The sequence below is a fragment of the Hyperolius riggenbachi genome, chromosome 1 (genome assembly GCF_040937935.1).
Source record: "Hyperolius riggenbachi isolate aHypRig1 chromosome 1, aHypRig1.pri, whole genome shotgun sequence".
NCBI classification, from domain to species: Eukaryota; Metazoa; Chordata; class Amphibia; order Anura; family Hyperoliidae; genus Hyperolius; species Hyperolius riggenbachi.
The window spans coordinates 421,927,917-421,947,820 of record NC_090646.1 but is presented as its reverse complement, the minus strand read 5'-3'; the positions used below and the strand labels follow the sequence as shown (position 1 = coordinate 421,947,820).

The 19,904-nt window shown below is 40.8% G+C and overlaps 1 protein-coding gene across 3 annotated transcripts in view; it reads left to right on the top strand.

Moving 5' to 3' along the window:
• The window catches only part of PRUNE2 (prune homolog 2 with BCH domain), a 278,110-nt gene extending 258,878 nt beyond the window's left edge, over window positions 1–19,232 (top strand). For all 3 annotated transcript variants that reach the window (XM_068236688.1, XM_068236694.1, XM_068236677.1), the window contains 2 exons: window positions 11,795–11,842; window positions 17,475–19,232. In XM_068236688.1, coding sequence (XP_068092789.1) covers window positions 11,795–11,842; window positions 17,475–17,505 — 79 coding nt within the window. In that variant the 3' untranslated portion in view covers window positions 17,506–19,232. The remainder of the gene's footprint in view (window positions 1–11,794; window positions 11,843–17,474) is intronic.
• Window positions 19,233–19,904: the final 672 nt, after the last annotated feature.

The following is a 19,904-nucleotide window of genomic DNA, read 5'->3' as shown; positions in this document are numbered from 1 at the left end:
AATGAACATTGCCTGGCTATCCTGCTAATCCAATGCCTCTAATACTTTTAGCCATAAACCATGAATAAGATCAGATCAGATGTTCCTGACAAAAATCTGACAAGAATAACTGTATGTTTATTTCAGGAGGTGTGTAATTCAGACACTACTGACCAAAAAGATTAGCAGGACTGCCAGGCAACTGGTTTTGCTTAAAAGAAAATAAGTATGGCAACCTCCATATGTCTCTCACCATGTCTCTTAAGGCTCATACACATGCTTAAAGCGGAATATAACCCTGCATCTCAACTTTGCTCTAAAACATTATTTACAGTATATTATATGCAACCAGCATTTTTTTTTACTAGACCAGCATTGGAAGGGTTACACAGGGCTTTAAAGTCCCTGGAGATTTTTGCAGACGCATCCGAACTTGAGTTAGATACTTTTTGTTTACACAAATGTATCTAAGTGTTTATTGTGACTCATCTCTCTCACTGAGAAGGAGTTGGAGGACAGCCAAAGAGTGTGTAACATTTCTAAATATATACATATAACTAAATAGAATGTAACTATCTGAACGTCTGCACGGAACTTAAAACCTCTGTGTTTAACCCTTCCAATGCTGGTCTAGTAAAAAAAAAAATGCTTGTTGCATATAATATGCTGTAAATAATGTTTTAGAGCAAAGTTGAAATGCAGGGTTATATTCCGCTTTAAATTAGTTGATACCAGGCCCTGCTTCAAATCACCATATTCTTCATTGAAAAAAATCAACACTGTAAAGCCAATACTGGAAAAGATTAAAACACAGGGGACCACTCTCTGAGTTGTAACACATAGCACAGCCGGCTGTACCCAAACTACATACAGCAAACAGTCATGGCAGTCACACAACACATTCAGCTGTTAAAGTCCCACTGCAGAACTAAGCAAGCTATACAAAAATGCAGGACCCTTTGAAGTTATCAATCATGCCAGAAGGGGTTAATGCATAAGCAGCTGTGCTGTTTGCAGGGGATATAGGGCAGAAAACAAGCATTGTGTTAAACCATGCAGTTCAAAGCGGGCAGCGTGAGGTTCAACAACACTGCAACTTTCACTCTAGCTTGTATCCATATATAGCCACAGTCAGTTTCGGTGTGAGCCATTCAGGGCATTTTAAAACACAAACACTGTAGCAAAGCTTTGTCTCAGCGAGGCTCTCACCTCCCCACTAGGCCTGGTAGGCCTAGTTTGCAGTCTCCACTTTGATTCATCTCAAAAGTGTTCTGTTAGGTTAAGGACAAAGTTCTGTGCAAGCCAGTCAAGTTCTTCTACACCAGACTCACTCATCCATAACTCTATAGAGCTTTTGTTTTTGCACTAGTGGGTCCGCATTCATGTAAGGGACTACCCTCAAATTTCTCCCACAAAGTTGGGAGCATGACATTTTCAAAATGTCTTGGTATCTAGTGAGTTTCTTTTACTGGAACTAAGGAACCAAGCCCAACCCTTAAAATATTACCCTACACCATTATCCCCACTTCACCAAACTTTACACTTAGCACAGAGCAGTGAGAAAAGTAGCGCTCTCCTCACATCTGCCAAACTCAGACTCATCCATTAGATTGCCAAATCGAGAAGTGTGATTTATCACTCCAGAGGACATGTCTCCACTGCTCTAGGGTCCAGTGTGCTTTACACCACTGAATCCAACACTTTGCACTGTACTTGGTGATTTAACGTTTGGGTGCAGATGCCTGCCTGGTCATGGGAATCCATTCAATCGAGCTCTCTACATGCTGTTTGCGGTTTTAGTCTTAAAGCTATATGAAGTTTTGAGGTTTACAGATTCTGCAGTATGCACTGAACCTACTCTGTGATTTTACATGGCTTAACCCATTCAGGTTCCGTCGTTTTCACGTGAGAAATGTTCACCTCCCATTCATTAGCCTAACTTTATCACTACTTATCACAATGCACTGATCTATATCTTGTTTTTTCCGCCACCAATTAGGCTTTCTTTGGGGGGTACATTTTGCTAAGAGCCACTTTACTGTAAATGCATTTTAACAGGAAGAAAAAAAAAAACGGAAAAAATTCATTATTTCTCAGTTTTCAGCCATTATAGTTTTAAAATAATACATGCCTCCATAATTAAAACTCACGTATTGTATTTACCCATATGTCCCGGTTATAACACTGTTAAAATTCTGTCCCTATCACAATGTATGGCGACAATATTTTATTTGGAAATAAAGGTGCATTTTTTCCGTTTTGCATCTATCACTATTTACAAGTTTAAAATAAAAAAAATATAGAAATATTTCATCTTTACATTGATATTTAAAAAGTTTAGACCCTTAGGTAAATATTTTTTTTTTTTTATTGTAAACATTTTATTTGGGTAGTTTTGGGAGGGTGGGAGGTAAACAATAGATTTATAATGTAAATGTGTGTTAATTTTAAATTATTTTTTTTTACAGGTGTAGTATTACTTTTTGGCCACAAGATGGCGGCCATGAGTTTGTTTACATGACGTCACTCTAAGCGTAACACACGCTTAGAGTGGCGCATCGGGAAGGGAACGGCCAGAAAAGGCGCAGCTTCTAAGAGAAGCTGTCGCTTTTTCAGCGGCGGAGAGGAATCAATGATCGGGCTCCGTAGCCCGATACATTGATTCCCTGGCTACCGAATCCGCGGCCGGGAGTGCGCGTGCACGCGCGCGATCAGCCGCGGGAGTGCGCGGTAGCGCGCATGGTTCCTGGACGTAGAAACTACGTCCAGGAACCAAAATAGGTTAAGGAGACACTGAAGCGAAAAAAAAATTATGATATTATGATTTGTATGTGTAGTACAGCTAAGAAATAAAACATTAAGATCAGATACATCAGTCTAATTGTTTCCAATACAGGAAGAGTTAAGAAACTCCAGTTGTTATCTCTATGCAAAAAAGCCATTCAACTCTACGACTTTCAAAGTCGTGGAGAGGGCTGTTATCTGACTTTTATTATCTCAACTGTAAGTAAACAAATGTCTTTTTCTCTGCCAGAGGAGAGGTCATTAGTTCACAGACTGCTCTGAAAGAATCATTTTGAATGCTGAGTGTTGTGTAATCTGCACATATTATAGAATGATGCAATGCTAGAAAAACACTATATACCTGAAAATAAATATATGAGAATATTTTCTTTGCAGCTAATCTTCTAGTAATTATACATAGTACACAACCAATTCATTATATCATATATTTTTTTTCGCTTCAGTGTCTCTTTAATGGCTAAGTTGCTGTTGTTTCCAGTTGCTTCCAGTTTCTCATAATACCACTAACCGTTGATTGTGGAATATTTGGTAATGAGGACATCTCACAAATGGTTTGCACACATGGTGTTATATTACATTACTTCACTGGAATTTACTGAGCACTCAAGAGTGACTTATTCTTTTATAAATGTTTGTAGAAGTAGCCTGCATGCCTAGGTGCTTGACTGTGTGCATCTGTGGTCATGTGGGTACACATACATGCAAAAACCAGGCTAGATTACTTAGGGGGTTGAGTCATTAACAAAATAGCGCAAGTTACCTCCTGTTTCTTGTAATCAGTCCGCATGCTATGCACGCTAATGGCAGCATAGCGCCCGTAATTAACGTCACTCACCGGAGCGCATGCTATGCTGCTGTAGTGCAGCATAGCGAGCGCTAGTTACTTTACGCCCGGTCCACTTGTCCCGCCCTGAGCCCCTGCGGGTCACTTGACATCACTTGACAGACAGTCTATTGGGCCAATCAAAGTGCGGGGATCATGTCCTTTAAAGTGATTGGACCTGCAAAGGCTCAGGGCGGGACAAGTGGAGCGGGCAGAAAGTAACTAACGTTCTCTATGCTGCACTACAGCAGCATAGCATGTTCTCTGGTGAGTGAGGTTAATTACGAGCACTATGCTGCCAGTAGCGCACGTAGCATGCGGACTGATTAAATAGCGAGAGAAACAGGAGATTACTTGCACTAATACGTTAGTGAATGAACCCCTTAGTGTGTTATAAGTAGGCACAGCTCTCCTTAATACTCCATGTGTTTGGAGTCCTACAGGAGCAAAACACTTTACAAATGTTGAATCATTTCATAGTTAAAAGATGCTAACAAAGCACTCCAGGATAGACCATGTGCTTGGAGTCCTACAGGAGCAAAGTACTTTATAAGTGTTGCAACATTTCATTGTGAAAAGAAGAGTTATAGAGTACCCAGCAAGCTCATGGTGAACCAGACTCCTTATAAAAGATACTAACAAAGCACTGCAGGATAGATCTGAAAGCTCTAATGACTAGACCTTCCAAGCTCTCCAAAGCTGAGGTACAAAGCAGCATTAATTCTGTGCTATCATTAGACTTTAGTTTATGCAGAACAATTTGGAAATTCAGCAGATTTTGGATTTGACAACCATATTTTCTTTGTTGCAGAAACTCACAGAATAACACAGGTTAAAAAAAGAATGGAAACTCTAGTAGCCATCTGAAACCTAATGCTGGGAATACACGGTACAAACATTTAGATGGCTCGATTGACAATTTCCAACATGTCCGATCACCCGCCCGATCGATTCCGCGCTCGATACTGCATGGGAGACAATGGAAAAAGATAAGGAAAATGAGCAGAAGAGAAGAGAATCACCCGCGGGGTCAAGCGGGGAATCGATCGGGCGGCATAATCGAGCCGCGGAAACGTACCGTGCATTCCTGGCATTACATCTAGGTGTTGCTACTTGCTGTACGTACATTTTCATGACTAGAAGGATCAGGCAGTGTCAGGTGAAAACAAGTACTGTAAATCATCAGTGTTGCTGGTCTGTGCATATATTTTTGGGTTGCACAGATATTATAGTCCTTCCCTTTTCTTTCTTTAAAAGTAAAGTAAGCATTATTTGTCTTTGCATAACTAGTGAATGCTGGAAAGCCCGGTTCACACTTGCGTTAAGTGGCAAATGGATCAGTGAAAATGGATCTGATTACCGGTCGATCGGATCCGTTTTCACTCCGTTTGCCTTCAGCTGCTTCCGTTCCGTTTCCCCATATCCCCCCAGACCCTAGTGTGAACCCCCCCCCCCCCACACACACACACACACACACACTAACGTGAAGATCCGCTTTGTCATTGCCCCCAATGTAGTGTTTCAGCTTCCATTTCCGTTCCACTGGGCTCAGCAGTCTGAAAAAAATTGCTTCAGAAGGAAACTTGCAGTCCGTTCAGCAAATCGTACAGAACAGATGCGTTTGAACGGACAGATGTTAACGGATCCATAACTTAACATTGGATCCATTCGCATTCACTCCATTCCCTTCCGATCCGTGAATGGACCATTTTTTTAATGCAAGTGTGAACCAGGCCTTAGTGATCCATATAGTCATGGTGTTTATGTTTTAGGATGAGAAGATTCAGTACTTATATTTTCATGCATGCTTTTAGGCAACTTTAAACAATTTAAATAATACTAACAGCTGCACCCCTACTATCGGCCAAATACAAATTCATCATGATTGGTTAGTGCAACATTTCTGCTTATTTGTGCTGCAAAAAATGAGATGTGACACAGGCAGTGTCACAGGACACAGGCAGTATTTAATTCTGTTGTAACTGTTAGCGTGCTTAAATAAACTACCTCTGTATTTAGAGTGCCAGAATCCATCATCTTTCTTCATATTGCAAAAATAAGATGTGTACTGCTTTTGTTTGGAAGATAATAGCAATAATTTTTTTTCAAGACAATGACATCACCCGACACTAATGCAACAAATATGGAACTGGTATGGTTGGGTAGTGCAGCATTTGTGCTCCGTAAATCAATCACTATTATATCTTTTATAGGTTTTTTTTAATTATTAAAGTTTAGAAAGGTCAAAAGTTCACCCAGCTATGCACTGTTGTAGGGGAGCTGAGTGAACCTTTGACCTTTATAAAAACTTAAAGGACAACCGAGGTGACATGTGACATGATGAGATAGACATGTGTATGTACAATGCCAAACACACAAATGACTATGCTGTGTTCCTTTTTTTCTTGCTCTGCCTGAAAGAAATAAACATCAGGTATGCAAGTGACAGTTTCTGTCCGGGTCAGGATTGGGTTGGACTGAGTCAGCTACAGCATAACCCTCACTGATAATTAATTACAGCCATAAAACACTTTCCTGTCAGTAATTGGCTTCTGAGAGCAGGAAAGAGATAAAAAGGGTTAATAGTTCATAGATTTAAGCTCTGGCATACTGCAATAAAGGTGTCAATGAGCAGAGACAAGGAAACCTTAACCACTTAAGCTCTCAGTCGTTTTCACTTTATGCATCCGAGCAATGTTCACCTCCAATTCATTAGCCTATAACTTTATCACTACTTATCACAATGAACTGATCTATATCTTGTTTTTTCCGCCACCAATTAGGCTTTCTTTTGGGGGTACATTTTGCTAAGAGCTACCTTACTGTAAATGCATTTTAACAGTAAGAATAAGAAAAAAAATGAAAAAATGCATTATTTGTCAGTTTTCGGCCATTATAGTTTTAAAATAATACATGCCTTCATAATTAAAACCCACGTATTGTATTTGCCCATTTGTCACGGTTATTTCACCATTTAAATTATGTCCCTATCACAATGTATCGCGACAATATTTTATTTGGAAATAAAAGAGCATTTTTTTCCGTTTTGCATCCATCACTATTTACAAGCTTATATAAAAAAAAAATAGAGAGAAATATTTCATCTTTACATAGATATTTAAAAAGTGTAGACCCTTAGGTAAATATTTATGTGTTTTGTTTTTTTTATAGTAATGTTTTTTGTTTTTTTTATTAAACATTTTATGTGGGCATTTTTGGGAGGGTGGGATATACTGTAAATAGTGTTTTATTAGGGGAAATATTTGTGTATTGTAATTTTTTTTACTTTTACTTGTAGTTTTACTTTTTGGCCACAAGATGGCAATCTTGAGTTTGTTTACATGACGTCACTCTAAGCGTACAATGTACGCTTAGAGGGACATCGCTTCAGAAAAAGCGTAGCTTCCGAGAGAAGCTGTCGCTTTTTCAGCGGGGGAAAGGAATCAGTGATCGGGCACCATAGCCGATACATTGATTCCTGGGCAAACGAATGCGCGGCCGGGAGTGCACGTGCACGCGCGCGATTGGCCGCGGGAGCGCACATTTCCTCCTTGACGTTTTTATACGTCAAGGAGGACAAAGTGGTTAAAAACGTAAAACTAGATTTAAATATAAAATAAAACTGTGAGATATCTAAAAAAAAGTCATTTTTAGGAGAATGAGGATAGATACAATTTATTTACAATTTACTTTAGTTTCACCTAGGATGCCCTTTAAATATCTAAAAACTATAAAAGATAGAACATTGATTTTTGCAGCAGAGATGGGCACCAATTCAGCACTACTCAGCCATACCATTTTCGAATACATAAAAAAAGATAAGAAGGAAGTGCTCCTTGTGTTTAAAAGTATAAAATAAATCCTCGCCTCTAAGCAGAGAGCAGTTCACTTTATTAGATGGCTGAAAATGCCAATATTGATAGTTTAGCATACAAGCATCTGTGTGGAAGCACTGTCCAAAGATGGACAGATCTCTGAACAGTGGTCTATCCACTAATGTGCTTGTATGCTGAACTGTCAGTGTCGGCAATTTTCAGCCATCTAATAAGGTGAGCCCCTCTCTGTATTGAGGCTAGGATGATTTTTATACTTTTAAACTCAAGGAGCGCTTCCGTATCTTTTTTACAGTTTCCCAGCCCTATGGTGGTGCTCTACGGATGAACAGCAGCATACTTCGGTTTTTAACCTTGGAAATATTTACAGAGTGTGCCAAGTGAGCTCCTCCATGGACCAGGGGTTTGATATACAATTTTATTTTCATGTCTGTGCGATGTTGTAGATGGGCCAGGTGATGTGATCGTATGGAGAAAAATAATTGCTATTTGTCAGAATCCGCTCTGCTGGACTTGTTTCCCTGGACTGCTTTGTTTCCTATGCAGCTTGCATGGTTCCGTCCAGGGAAAGGAGTCCTTTTTGTCAGTCTACTTGTCATGCAAATTGCTTGTCTGCTTCCTTTGAGGGTTTCTAGTATAAATGTCACTTCCTCCCAGAATGCCTTGCTCGACATAGTTTTCTGATTAGGGAAACTTACCTTGGAACCTCAGCCTTTTTGTATCTTGTGCGAATATTCTAGTGTAGTTAATTATTGGGGAGCGCGTTCAGCACTTCTTATAGTACGGTCAGGTTCTGTTTTATTTGTACTGATTATTCCTGTCTGTATTGTCTTGTCCTTGCGATTGTACTGTCACCTGCGGTGGCTGACAGTGAATCGTTTGGTCTCGCTCCTAGATCGCATTCGCCCTAGCGGTAGAGGCGGTAGATCTCCCTTGTCTGATTCTTGGAGTATAACCTTAGCTGCGGTTGCTACTGGTTACTCCTTCAGTCTGTCTTGTCTGGCACGAACGCTTGCTGTTGTCTGGTGTGAGGCAACAGATTAGCAAGTGTTTGCGTTATTTGTCTGTCGTCATTTTCTGTGTTCATTTGTTATCATTTGTTAGTTAGGGTTGGTACGTTTTGCCACTGTTGCGCTTAACGTGCGGTGGCCGTACCGTAAACGCGCTTGTCTCTGTTACGCATATTGTGCAGGGACCGCGTTTAGCGAGTTCATTGTTATTTTTCTTGGCGTTCAGATTGTGGTTATTTCCTGTGTCTTCTTTATTCCGTTCATGCTCTGTCTTTGCTCAGTCTCGCCTCTCCTGCGATTAGCTTTCTCATTCTGGCCTGCTATGATGTGATATGTGTACTGGTGGCGCCTAGATTGGGAGACATTCATATTGTCTGTCTCTGTTTTTTCTTTCTTCTGACATGTTGCTTTTGTGACTGTGGCGAATTCCATCTGCTTCAGCGCACATGGTGTGCGCTGGATGGAAATCGGCTGTAGATCATTACATTAGTCAGGCAATTTCAATTGGCATCTGTGGAAGTACAGGGGACTTGTTCCTCTGTACTCCGCAGTTCCATCTGCTGGTTGGAATTCTCCTCTGTTGTTCTATCTTGCTTAATCGTGCAATTCCTATCTGGCATCTGTGGCTGTGCAGAGGGCTTATTCCTCTGCACTCCACAGCTCCATCTGCCGGTTGGAATTTTCCTCTGCAAAGTTATACTGGGTGCTTTGTTTCTGTGACTGTGGCGATTTCCTGCTGGAAATCGCCCGCGAATTATTACATTTTCTTCTGCTTCAGCGCACATGGTGTGCGCTGGCTGGAAATCGCCCGCGGATGATTACACTATTATCTTCAAATCTAAAGCAGTACAGCCCTTTATTTTTGAAGCACAAATGGACACCAATGTAGCACTAACCCAAACATGATGGCATTTATATTTGTACTGATTGTAGGGGGACCATCTTTCTGCTGTCAACTAACTGTTAGGACCTGAATTGACATAAAATAAGCAACACAGAAATGTGTCAAATTGATCCTAAGCAATCAAAGCATTTCCATCCATTTCACTGTCAGTTAACAACTGAAATTTATATAGAATAAATAGAAAAGATGGGAGTTAAAAGGTTCTGCTTTCTTTTTAGTTTTTTTTTTTTTTTTTTTAGTAAATTTCTATTGGTGCCCAAGCAAATAACATACAGTACTCATAACAATTGTCCAAGCATAGAATAAGTGAGCAAGGGTATCATTTTACAGTATAACATAATGGCATGATACAATGGTGTCTTGATAAAAGACCGAAGTCATAAACAAAGTAAATAGTATTAAAACAATTAGACAACTAACTATAAAAAGCATTGTGAAGACCAATCCTGTTCAGTTATACAGATCCTCGGACAACAGCCACCAACAATGTCATAGCAATCCTTTCAGTGGTCTCAGCCTTTACAGACAATGTACATCAGCACCCGACCTTTAGTTGTCCGCACCTGATCAAAAACCTATTCGGCTTGCACATGTCAAACATCCAACTTCCCTCCTCTCACCCCATCAAATTTTAAGTGTGCCCAGGTACCCCCCTATCTTTTGTTTTGAGTCAGATAGCATGTAGTGTCCTGCAGAGGAGTCATAATACAGACAATCTGCTCCCTAGGGCATACCCAGGTTTCCAAGCATTGGTATAACAATAGACCCTGCAAGGGATGCAGCTACCGGGGGGCCAGAAGCTGCAGGGGCCCTGGGGGGGGGGGGAGAAGTTTCTTTTCCCTGTTCTGAGAGACTGACAACTAAGGGCACGGAGAGAAAAATATTTCTGCTCTCTGCACAACTGTTCTAATGACTGCATCTGCACAGCCACTGATAAAGAATCATGCAAAGTTTTGTGTTCAGCATGGTCTTCTGTACAGCACGCTGCCTAAAGTCTCTGCACCCCCTTTCCAAGTGCTGCTGTGTGCTATAGTGATGCTGGAACAGTCTGCAAAACCAGTTCTGCTCCAACAGAGATGGACAGAGTGAATGTAATAAGCTGAGGCTGGGAGCACACTCGGTTTTCTGTATGGGTCTTCTGCACACCATGGGCCATATGCAATTCACTTTTTCACCTGAGTTTTCTCCTAGGAGATAATTTTTCATCTTCTATTTAAAATAACTTTCCAGCACTTTTCAACTAAAAAAGTACCAAAAAGTAGTTGAGAAAGTACTATTAAAATTATTTTGAGCATTTTCTTGCTTGCTGGTGGCTTAAAATGCATTTTATTGACAAGTTAAAAAATTATCACCTAGGAGAAAACTCAGGTGAAAAAGTGAATTGCATATGGGCCAATGTGTGTCTGTATGTGTGAAAGCATGCACGTTTTATCACAGAAGCTAATGTAATTGATAGAGAAAATGGGTGCAGTGCTTCACTGCTGTCATTTTTTATCTGCTTGGGGAAAACACATTTAAATGTTCTCTAGTTACGCTCCTGTCTCCAACTTCTAAAAAATGTTTTAAGTGAGTTCTTTTTATCTCTCTCGACATTCAAACTCTCCAAGTGTAAAAGATGGCCCAATATTTCTTAAATCATGGTTAACGTTGAAGGGAAAAGAGATAACCATTGCTTAAGAGTGGCTTTTTTAGTGGCCAGCAGCACCAGATGTTCGAATCTAGACCGAGACTGGTTGTGTTCCTCCTCCAAGTAGTCAGGACTATGGAGAAGGAAGGTTCCGCTTTCAAAACAGATGTTATAAAATGACTGAATTAAAACATTTTCATTGATCTTTTAGGGAAAATCTATAATTTTAACATGTATTGTATTTATATCATGTATGTATTAAATTCACTGACTTTCATGGTATGTTATTTGATGTCACAAGTCTATGTATTAAAGAGGACCTAAACTTATGCATAGGAAAGAAGGAACACACGGAAAAACTAACCCTGTTTGCATTTAGAGATAACAGGCTGACTAATTCTCCCGTATCTGGAAGTAATAAATCACTGTAATTTGAGCTGACACCTGTTCAGATGCTATATGTAAACACAGGAGGTTTAACCCTGTATGTGCTCCCAGCAAACCAGGAAGTAACAGTTCTGCACCATCTCTGAGGAGGTCTGTAAGCTGTAACAAAGAAATGTTTTTCTGTAAAGAATATTGTGCTGTTGCTTCTGTTTTAGAGCAGAGAGAAAGTCCTGGGTTTAGGTCCGCTTTAACAATGAGTTTAACTAAATTTCAGCGAATTTTGTACAAAATAGTAGTACCCTCTCTTTTGTGTTCGATTGTAAAACAGTTGAATACTAAGCAGTTGTGTTTGTTTGTACCTTGTATTTCACTGATTGACATTGCACAATACTCACGTGGCCATTCTATCTGTTTTCTGGTGACCAGAGCGACCTGCCTGCCTGCGGAGCCGGAGATGACTTCCTTGGACCAAGAGTAAGATTTATTTTAAAATATCTTCATGTATGATTGATATATTGACATTTCAGAGAGAAGTAGGGTTTTTTGGCACTTCCTGCGAAGCTGCGTAGTGCTGAAGTTTGGCGCAGTTATAACATTACATGCCCCAGGCACGGATAATTCGAGGATCCAGCGATTGCTGGACTCCGAATTACTTCTTTCTCCAAGTTGCGACAATTCGGATGGGGAATAGTATTTCACCAAAAAGCCCCGACACTGACAATCCATGTATGCTTTCAGAGTAGTTTAAAAAAAAACCAAGGTGAAATAACAGGCATTGTTAAGGGCTCAAAATTTGAACGCATATTTATAACATTTACCTTAAATAACATTCATTAAATACAAAAAGGATAAATGCATCACCAGGCCAGGGGCAAACGCGGGATTTTTAAGGGGGGGATTCCTGAAAGGTCCAGAAGCACGTATGTCCCCGAGTGCTTCCGAATACAGGTGGCTCCATACTGCCCATGCACAAAAGTGCGCTGGCGTATTACGGAGCTGCCTATCTTTGGAAGTACTCAAGGACACGAGTGTTTCTGAGGGCTTCTGGTAGCAGCAAATTTGAACGGGGTACAGCGCTGGCACAACTCCCCGAGAGATGAATGGGAGTCGGAGATAGACTTAGTTTGGACAATTCAGTGGAATATGCTACATAGTGTCAAATAGCGCAAGCGATACCCATATGATGCAGGGATATATGCATCTGCGGAAGATGGCGGCGCTATATAAATACTAAATAATAATATTTTGCCTCACCAGGATTGCACTTTTTTTTAGCTTTCCTGTATGACAAGAACACACAGCCAGCTCTAGGGGAAGAGGGAAACAAAGGTGAATGAAGGAGGCTGGTGCACACCAAGAGTGCTTATGAGCGTTTTTCAAATCAACAGTGATTTGAAAAGCGCTTGGCTAATGTTACCCTATGACAGTGTTCCCACAGCAGCGTTGTGACTTTTTCAAAATCGCAGGTATACTGCATGTAGCATGTTTTTGAGCGATTCATTCAAAAATCGCTGTGAAAATCGCTTCACAAAATCACACTCACAAATTGCTAGCGATTGCTATTGTGATTTTGGCGTGCACTAGCCCAGAGAGAGGAGTGGAGAAATTGAGAATAGCCGGAGATGGAGCAGAGAACTTATCTGTATTGCAGTCCCACATCAGACAGGTTACTTGCCTGTAATCGGACTCCTGTCCCTGCCAGTCTCCCACACAAATCAGAAAGAAGCCCTCCTGGAGTCTAGGGACTGTCAAAAACTTTTCAACTTGTTTAACACCTTATCCACACATGCAGTCATTATAACAATGAGGAGAGACCAGACAGATGTTTGCCCACGGACCCTGCGTCCAGGCAAGCTCTGCATCATGCTGTGCATATTTACCAGCTTGCCTGCCCTCTAATTGCATCATGTCTGACACTTCTGTGCTGTGGAGAGTGGGGGACTCCAGAATCAACATTCTCTCACTGCAGGCTGCATCTTCTTGTGGGGGAAGCTCGGCTGCCTCTCTCATTCTATTAGCTGGAGGGATGCATCAGAAGTAAGAAGGGAGGGAGAATGAGGCTGTTTATATTATGCGGGCTTCCCTGGCTGAATACACAGCTCAGTGCAGGGGGGAGGTTCCAGACACCCGGAATAGCCCCCTCCGTTCACCAGTGCAGGCCGCCTCTGAATGGGTACCTACAGAGATGTGCAGAGCCCCCCAGAGCCAAAATACACACCTTGTATCCAAAACAGAAACTCAACATATGCACTAGTTGCAAACATATAAATGGGAGTAGCTGGCCATAAAACTAACATTTTTTTGTACACTGCAGAGAAAAGCAGCACTTCTTAGAACAAACTACATCTGTATGACTAATTGCATAGGTGTGTTGAGCCTACTTATGGACAACATGCACACCTTGCATTCAAACCAGATGCACCAAATTAGCATTAATGGAGGATGATAGCTTCCAACATAGTTTGCATGCAAAATATTCGAACTGGACCCTCCCACCATGATGAAGCCATCCTCTTGGGAGGGACCCTAATCTCTAACTGAATTAACAAACAAGCAAATGCATGACCTGGGAACAACTGACCATAGAAATGTTTACACATACATAAAGGATAAAAGCAACGCATCACAAGGCCGCCTCTGAATGAGTGGTGCGTGGCAGTACCGTATTGAAGCCGATATTTGTAACGCGTCTTGCCACAGTGCAATGCACCCCCTATGTGACACTGTGACCCTATGTGACGACAGTGCGGCGAGTGAGTTGAGGTATAACTGTGTTCGGCATCATAATGCAGTGAGTTACCACAAAATAGCAACAGTGAAGCATACTTTTCATTGACCGTATGCTTCAGTGTATGTGACACAACGCTAGGATAATGTGCGGCGTTTCCTATTGCTTTGGGATCTTCCTGTTACAGGGAACGCCTATTAGCCTGAGACCTTTGCAAACTGTCAGAACTGAGCTGCTACACCCACTCCTTGACATTCTAAATATGAGTGGATATTATGAAGTTATGAAGCCTCTGATAGAAATCTGATGGTAGATGTTAAAGTGACAATTAAGTGAAAATAAGCTTATGATGTACAGCTTATGTACAGCTAAGAAAAAGAGCATTAGTAGCAAAGGAATTATTCTAATATTGTTTCCAGTATAGGAAGTTACAAAACTTCAGTTGATATCTATACAAAAGAGCTTCTCTGAGCTCTCTGACCAAACTTTAGTTGGCTACAATGCTGTTTTCGGAAGCACTTATACATCAAAGAAACAGTCAGAGACAGATTAGATAAGATTTTCACTTCAGTGTCACTTTAAAGAAGACAATCCTTAAAGAAGGTAAGGAAAATGTTATCGTAATATGACAAAAATCTGTATTTGCTTCAAAAAAATTCCTAATGTCATTTCAGTGAACTTACTTTCCCCTCTGGGTGTTTCTCACCACCTCGTCACCCTGTAAAATGTCATAAAATGTCAAATGGCAATGATTGAGCGTCGACTGTTAAGGGCAACATTTATTTAACATTTGTATGTAGCATTGGGCTATTTATTTTTTCTATGCACATTGATTGTGATAAATATTAAGGGAAACTTGAACTGAGAGGAATATGGAAGCTGCCTTGAAAGGGCAACTGAAGTGAGAGGCATATGGAGGCTGCCATATTTATTTCCTTATAAGAAATACCAGTTGTCTGGCTATCCTTTTGATCATCTGCCTCTAATACTTTTAGCCATAGACCCTGAACAAGCATGCAGCAGATCCGGTGCTTATTGGCTGCATGCTTGTTTCTGGTATGATTCACACATTACTACAGTTAAATAGATCAGCAGGGCTGAAAGGCAACTGGTATTTTTTAAAAGGAAATAAATATGGCAGCCTTCACATTCTTCAGTTGTCCTTTAATTTCTATTTAACAATACCAGATGTCTGTCTATGATGATGATGATGATTATTATTTTTGCTTCAGCAGTGTCTTACTGACACAGCTGGTACAAGCATACAGCCAGTAAAAGAAGAGTGGAGTCAGTACACTTCCTCTGCATCTTTGTTCTGGGACAATAGTTCAGATAAAGCAATAGAGGATTAGCACAAAATGCAGCATTTTTAAATGAGAGTCAGCAATGGTTCATTCTCTGTTCCCCTTCCTCAGGTTTCTTTTGGTGAGAGAATTGCTGTAAACATTACCTTACCTTACTTTAACGAGATCTGTCGGCCGCCCACCCCCAAGGGGGGGAGGAGCTAAAGGGGCCAGGTCTGTACATAATGCAGAGTGGTAGCAAGGCATTATACATTACCTGCTCCAGGTGGCGATACAGAACCCTCTTTACTTCCTCTTCAGTTAGCAAGTGTCAAGCAGTCAGCCAATCAGCATGCGGCTTCAAACCCATGTTATATGACAGGGATGGAAGTTGTATGGTGATTGGCTGTCTGTATGGTACTTGTAAACTAATGATCATAGGAGAAAAGGCAGTTTGGCACTTGCAGCTCACGTCAGGTGGTGTGCCTGATGATCGTTTCACTCTCCTGAGCATCTTCCAAGGCTCCGCACTCCACACCACCGCTCCCACTTCACCCCACAGCAGTTCAGGATCGGGTACGTTTTAACTTTTATGAAGATGCAAGTTGTATGTCATTTTGCATAAGCCGGACTCATTAAAGTTGTTTTAATAACAGGTGAGCTGAGTGCCAAACTGTCTTTTCTCCTATGATCATCTATTGAAGTGTGTTTTCTCAATGGTTTTGAGCACGCAATTTATACGTGATATACTACCTGATCTGGTCTTCTGGGAATATCTTTGAATGAACATGTTTCCCTCTAGTGCAATAGCGACTGTAGTGCCTGTTGCTGTTACTACTGACACAATACTGACACAATACTTGTAAACTGAACTGGAAGTGAAGAGGACCTGTATCACTTTCGGGAGCAGGTAATGTATAATGCTCCGCTACGGTTCTGCAGGACTGCCTACTCAGCTGCCACTCAAGACCGCCACATGCTTGCAGAGGCTGCGGGAGCTATTGTTACTTCCCTGCCTACCTTTTATAGATATATCTGCACATGGTTGTTTGTGGTTTGGGGAGCAGTTTGCGCCTCCCTCCCGCTTGGGGTGCGTTGCGTGGGAGGCATCCTCGAGCAAGGGCAGGCTTGGGGAAGCCCCTGCTCTGCTCCCCTTTCTTGGTAGTGTTGCTCTCGAGTCAGGTGTTTTGCAAAGATTTGCAGCTTGACGAAGTACGCAAGGGGTAGGGATTCTTTCCTTTCGGGAACTTTTGTGGAAAGCTCTCCCGGGCACTGGCCACACTCGGGGGGTGGGGGGCTTCGGGGCATATCTCTGCTGTGCCCCCGTGGGGTGTAGTTGCAGTGCTTCCGGGCAGTGACAGTGATTGGGGCATTGCTTGTGCTGCTCTCCTTTTCTGGGGGCATGGGAGGCCCACACGCGGTGCCCCTTTTAATATGCAAACATATTAAAGGGATTAACACTGGCAGGGCATAGCAGTGTAGTTAGTTTTAGCCCTGCATATTCCGGCAAGCGGATGCAAATTTGCACATGTAATTAAGCCCCATCTACACGATACGATTCTTTGTGCGATTCAATTACGATTCTATTTACGATCCGATTAAATCCGACATGTTCGATTGGGATTCGATTTAATTCGATTTGCCATTGTTTTGCAATGGCAAATCGAATTGAATCGAATCGAATCCCGATCGGACATGTCGGATTTAATTGGATCGTGAATAGAATCGTAATCGAATTGCACAAAGAATCATATTGTGTAGATTGGGCTTAATGCCTTTAATTAGCCAACAGACTTATCTGCAACTATTATAAAACAGGTGCTGCTCAGTCTTGAGCACATGCCGTATCTTGCAACTCTTTTGAAGTATATCTATGCTTTACATCACCCTTTTTCTTACCTCAGTAAAAGCTTTGTATGAGAACTGGAGAAGAATAGTTCTTATCTACCAGGAAGTTGACAACAATCTAATCAATTTTTAAAAATAAATGATTAAAGCTTATGACTAACATTAATGACCAATGACACTTGTATGCACCGACATACCAATGGCAGCTGATTAATAACACCACCATGTATGCTCTGTTTTCTTCAAGGTTTGAGAAGAAGAAAGAAGATCATTTATAACACCTTGGAGTGAAATATGTATAACTGTATAATTTTTCTTTCATTTTGTCAATGTATAGGCCAAGCTATCCTATGTATATTATTTTTTAAATGTGTAATTTAATAATAGAATGCAATAAGGAAATCTCTTTAACCCAAGATGGCACTGGTTCATAAAATCAGAGTTCTGTTTAGAAGGAAAGGGATGTATTTTCTATATTATGAGACTTTTCAATTTAAGTGGGTCTGATTCAACATTTGCTGTGGCTAAATTCTTACTAGTATTCACTCATGGCAACAGCATGATAGCATAAAGAAAACCTGTCTGTTGTAACCCTTAATGAAAATAAGCTAAGAGTCCGCGAACAGTCACCGTCAGGTGTACTTGGCCACATGTACCTCAGCCTTGTGGAAATATTAGTGCACAGTCAGTGACCCAGGAGCCTCCACCCACTTCATAGTCATCATGAAGCTAGAGTTTTGGTATACTTCCACTGCACTGCATAATGCTATGCAAGCACCTCTCACTGAAGCCTACGTTGTATTATTGGATAGAGGGATGATGATTTTCTGAAATTATTATGACAGTATTTGAGTATAAAGGGTTCAGGAAGCTGCAGGTTCTGTACAGTGGTATTACAAGGTACTAAAAGTAGAGTCCTGCAGCCACATGGGTATCCATGGGTTAAAAGAACTGCAAGTTTGGTTCTGGTGGGTTTCCATGTTTCTAGATCAGGTTTTCAGGTTTGGTGTGGGTTGAGGAGCTGTGGGGCAGGTGTAGGTCAAACGCATTGAATCTTGTATGTATATTTAAACACTCTACAATAGGATCTACCCCCACTTGATCTGCAAATTCTGGGCTCTGTCCACTCATAAGTAGGGTACTAATATACCCTTCATGCCACTAATTTCAAGACTGTGATTGTGAGGCAGCCAGTGTCCATGAGTCTTCAGTACCTCTACTCTGATGTCCATCTCACTCCTGGCGTGTCATCTGTCCCTGGAGCCTAAGTACACTTATGGGAGACATGAGGATGAGGTTCAGGTGTAGGTATGAAGTGTGCTAGTTAAGTGGGTAGCAGGTCAGGTGCAAGCGAGAAAGTGAAAAAAATAGACCCACTCAGGTCTTACCTATAGAAGTGTGCAAACACATGGTGGTGTCTGTTTTGAGATACTCAGCTTAGTTTAGTATGTTTTAAATCACCCATTTGTGAATGAGAGGCCAATAGAATATTATATATATATGAATGTTATAATCCCGTTTGGGCGTATCAAGGTGTTAACAAGCCAATACCATGAGATCCTCGCACAATGCAGGAATCACTGTAGATTACAGGCAACTTTGTCACGTTATACAGTGATCCCATCATTTACTAAAATGCCCCATTCTGTATGTATTTCCATAGTGAGGGTTGAATCTTCTTATATTTGCTAACTTCCTTTTCTTTGGGTGAAATGTGCAAAATACAGATATGTATTTATTTTGTAATAACCTAGTTGACACCTTAAATTTAATATGACATATTTGTCTACATCCAGAACAAGCATAGCACAGCATGCTCATCTTTTGAGACACATTTGAGATCACAATTAGAGTAAGCATCATTTTGTTTTATTGGTAACTCAGCTGTAAGGATAGTACCCACTAATCACTATTAATCATTCATACTTACAAAAAGCATATTATACTGCAGATGTGTTTTTCTTTGTTGTAGGAAGAACAAAATAAACCATTGGAGTAACTGTCAGAGTACTTGAGTAATGGGTTTCATAAATACATTTTGCAAAATTGGGATGTCTATGGGACACATTGGCCTCAATTCACTAAGATCATGCTGGAGATAATAAGGCAAGAGAAAACTTACCTCCACACAGTGAGAGAGTAATCTTATCTCTTCATTCCTTAAGTTACCTCCTCTGTAGTTAATTTACCTCCTCTGCAGTTATTTTCACATGCAGGTAATTAACAGCCTGTCTTTAACTCTGGAGTTATTTTAAGGATTGGAGAGTTCACTTAAAGACAGAAGAATTAACTTTAGATTTGCCTGAAGTAAAATGTTTCATGAATACTACTTGCCTTATCACCATGGTAACAACTCTAGAAACGTTATTAAAGACAGGAGATAAGCTTAGTGAATTGAGGCCATAGGCCTCAATTCACTAAGACGATGCTGGAGATAATAAGGCAAGATAAAACTTACCTCCACACAGTGAGAGAGTTATCTTATCTCTTCATTCCTTAAGTTACATCGGCTTCAATTCATCAAAGGGTGTTCGATAACAAAACCCCAGTCCTTAAAATACCGCATTCGGTATTTTACACTTCACTGTGCTAATTCATCAATATTTTCCCATGTGTGGTAGAGGTTCGTTAAGTTACCGAACTACTAGGCTTCAATTCATCAAAGGCTGTTCGATAA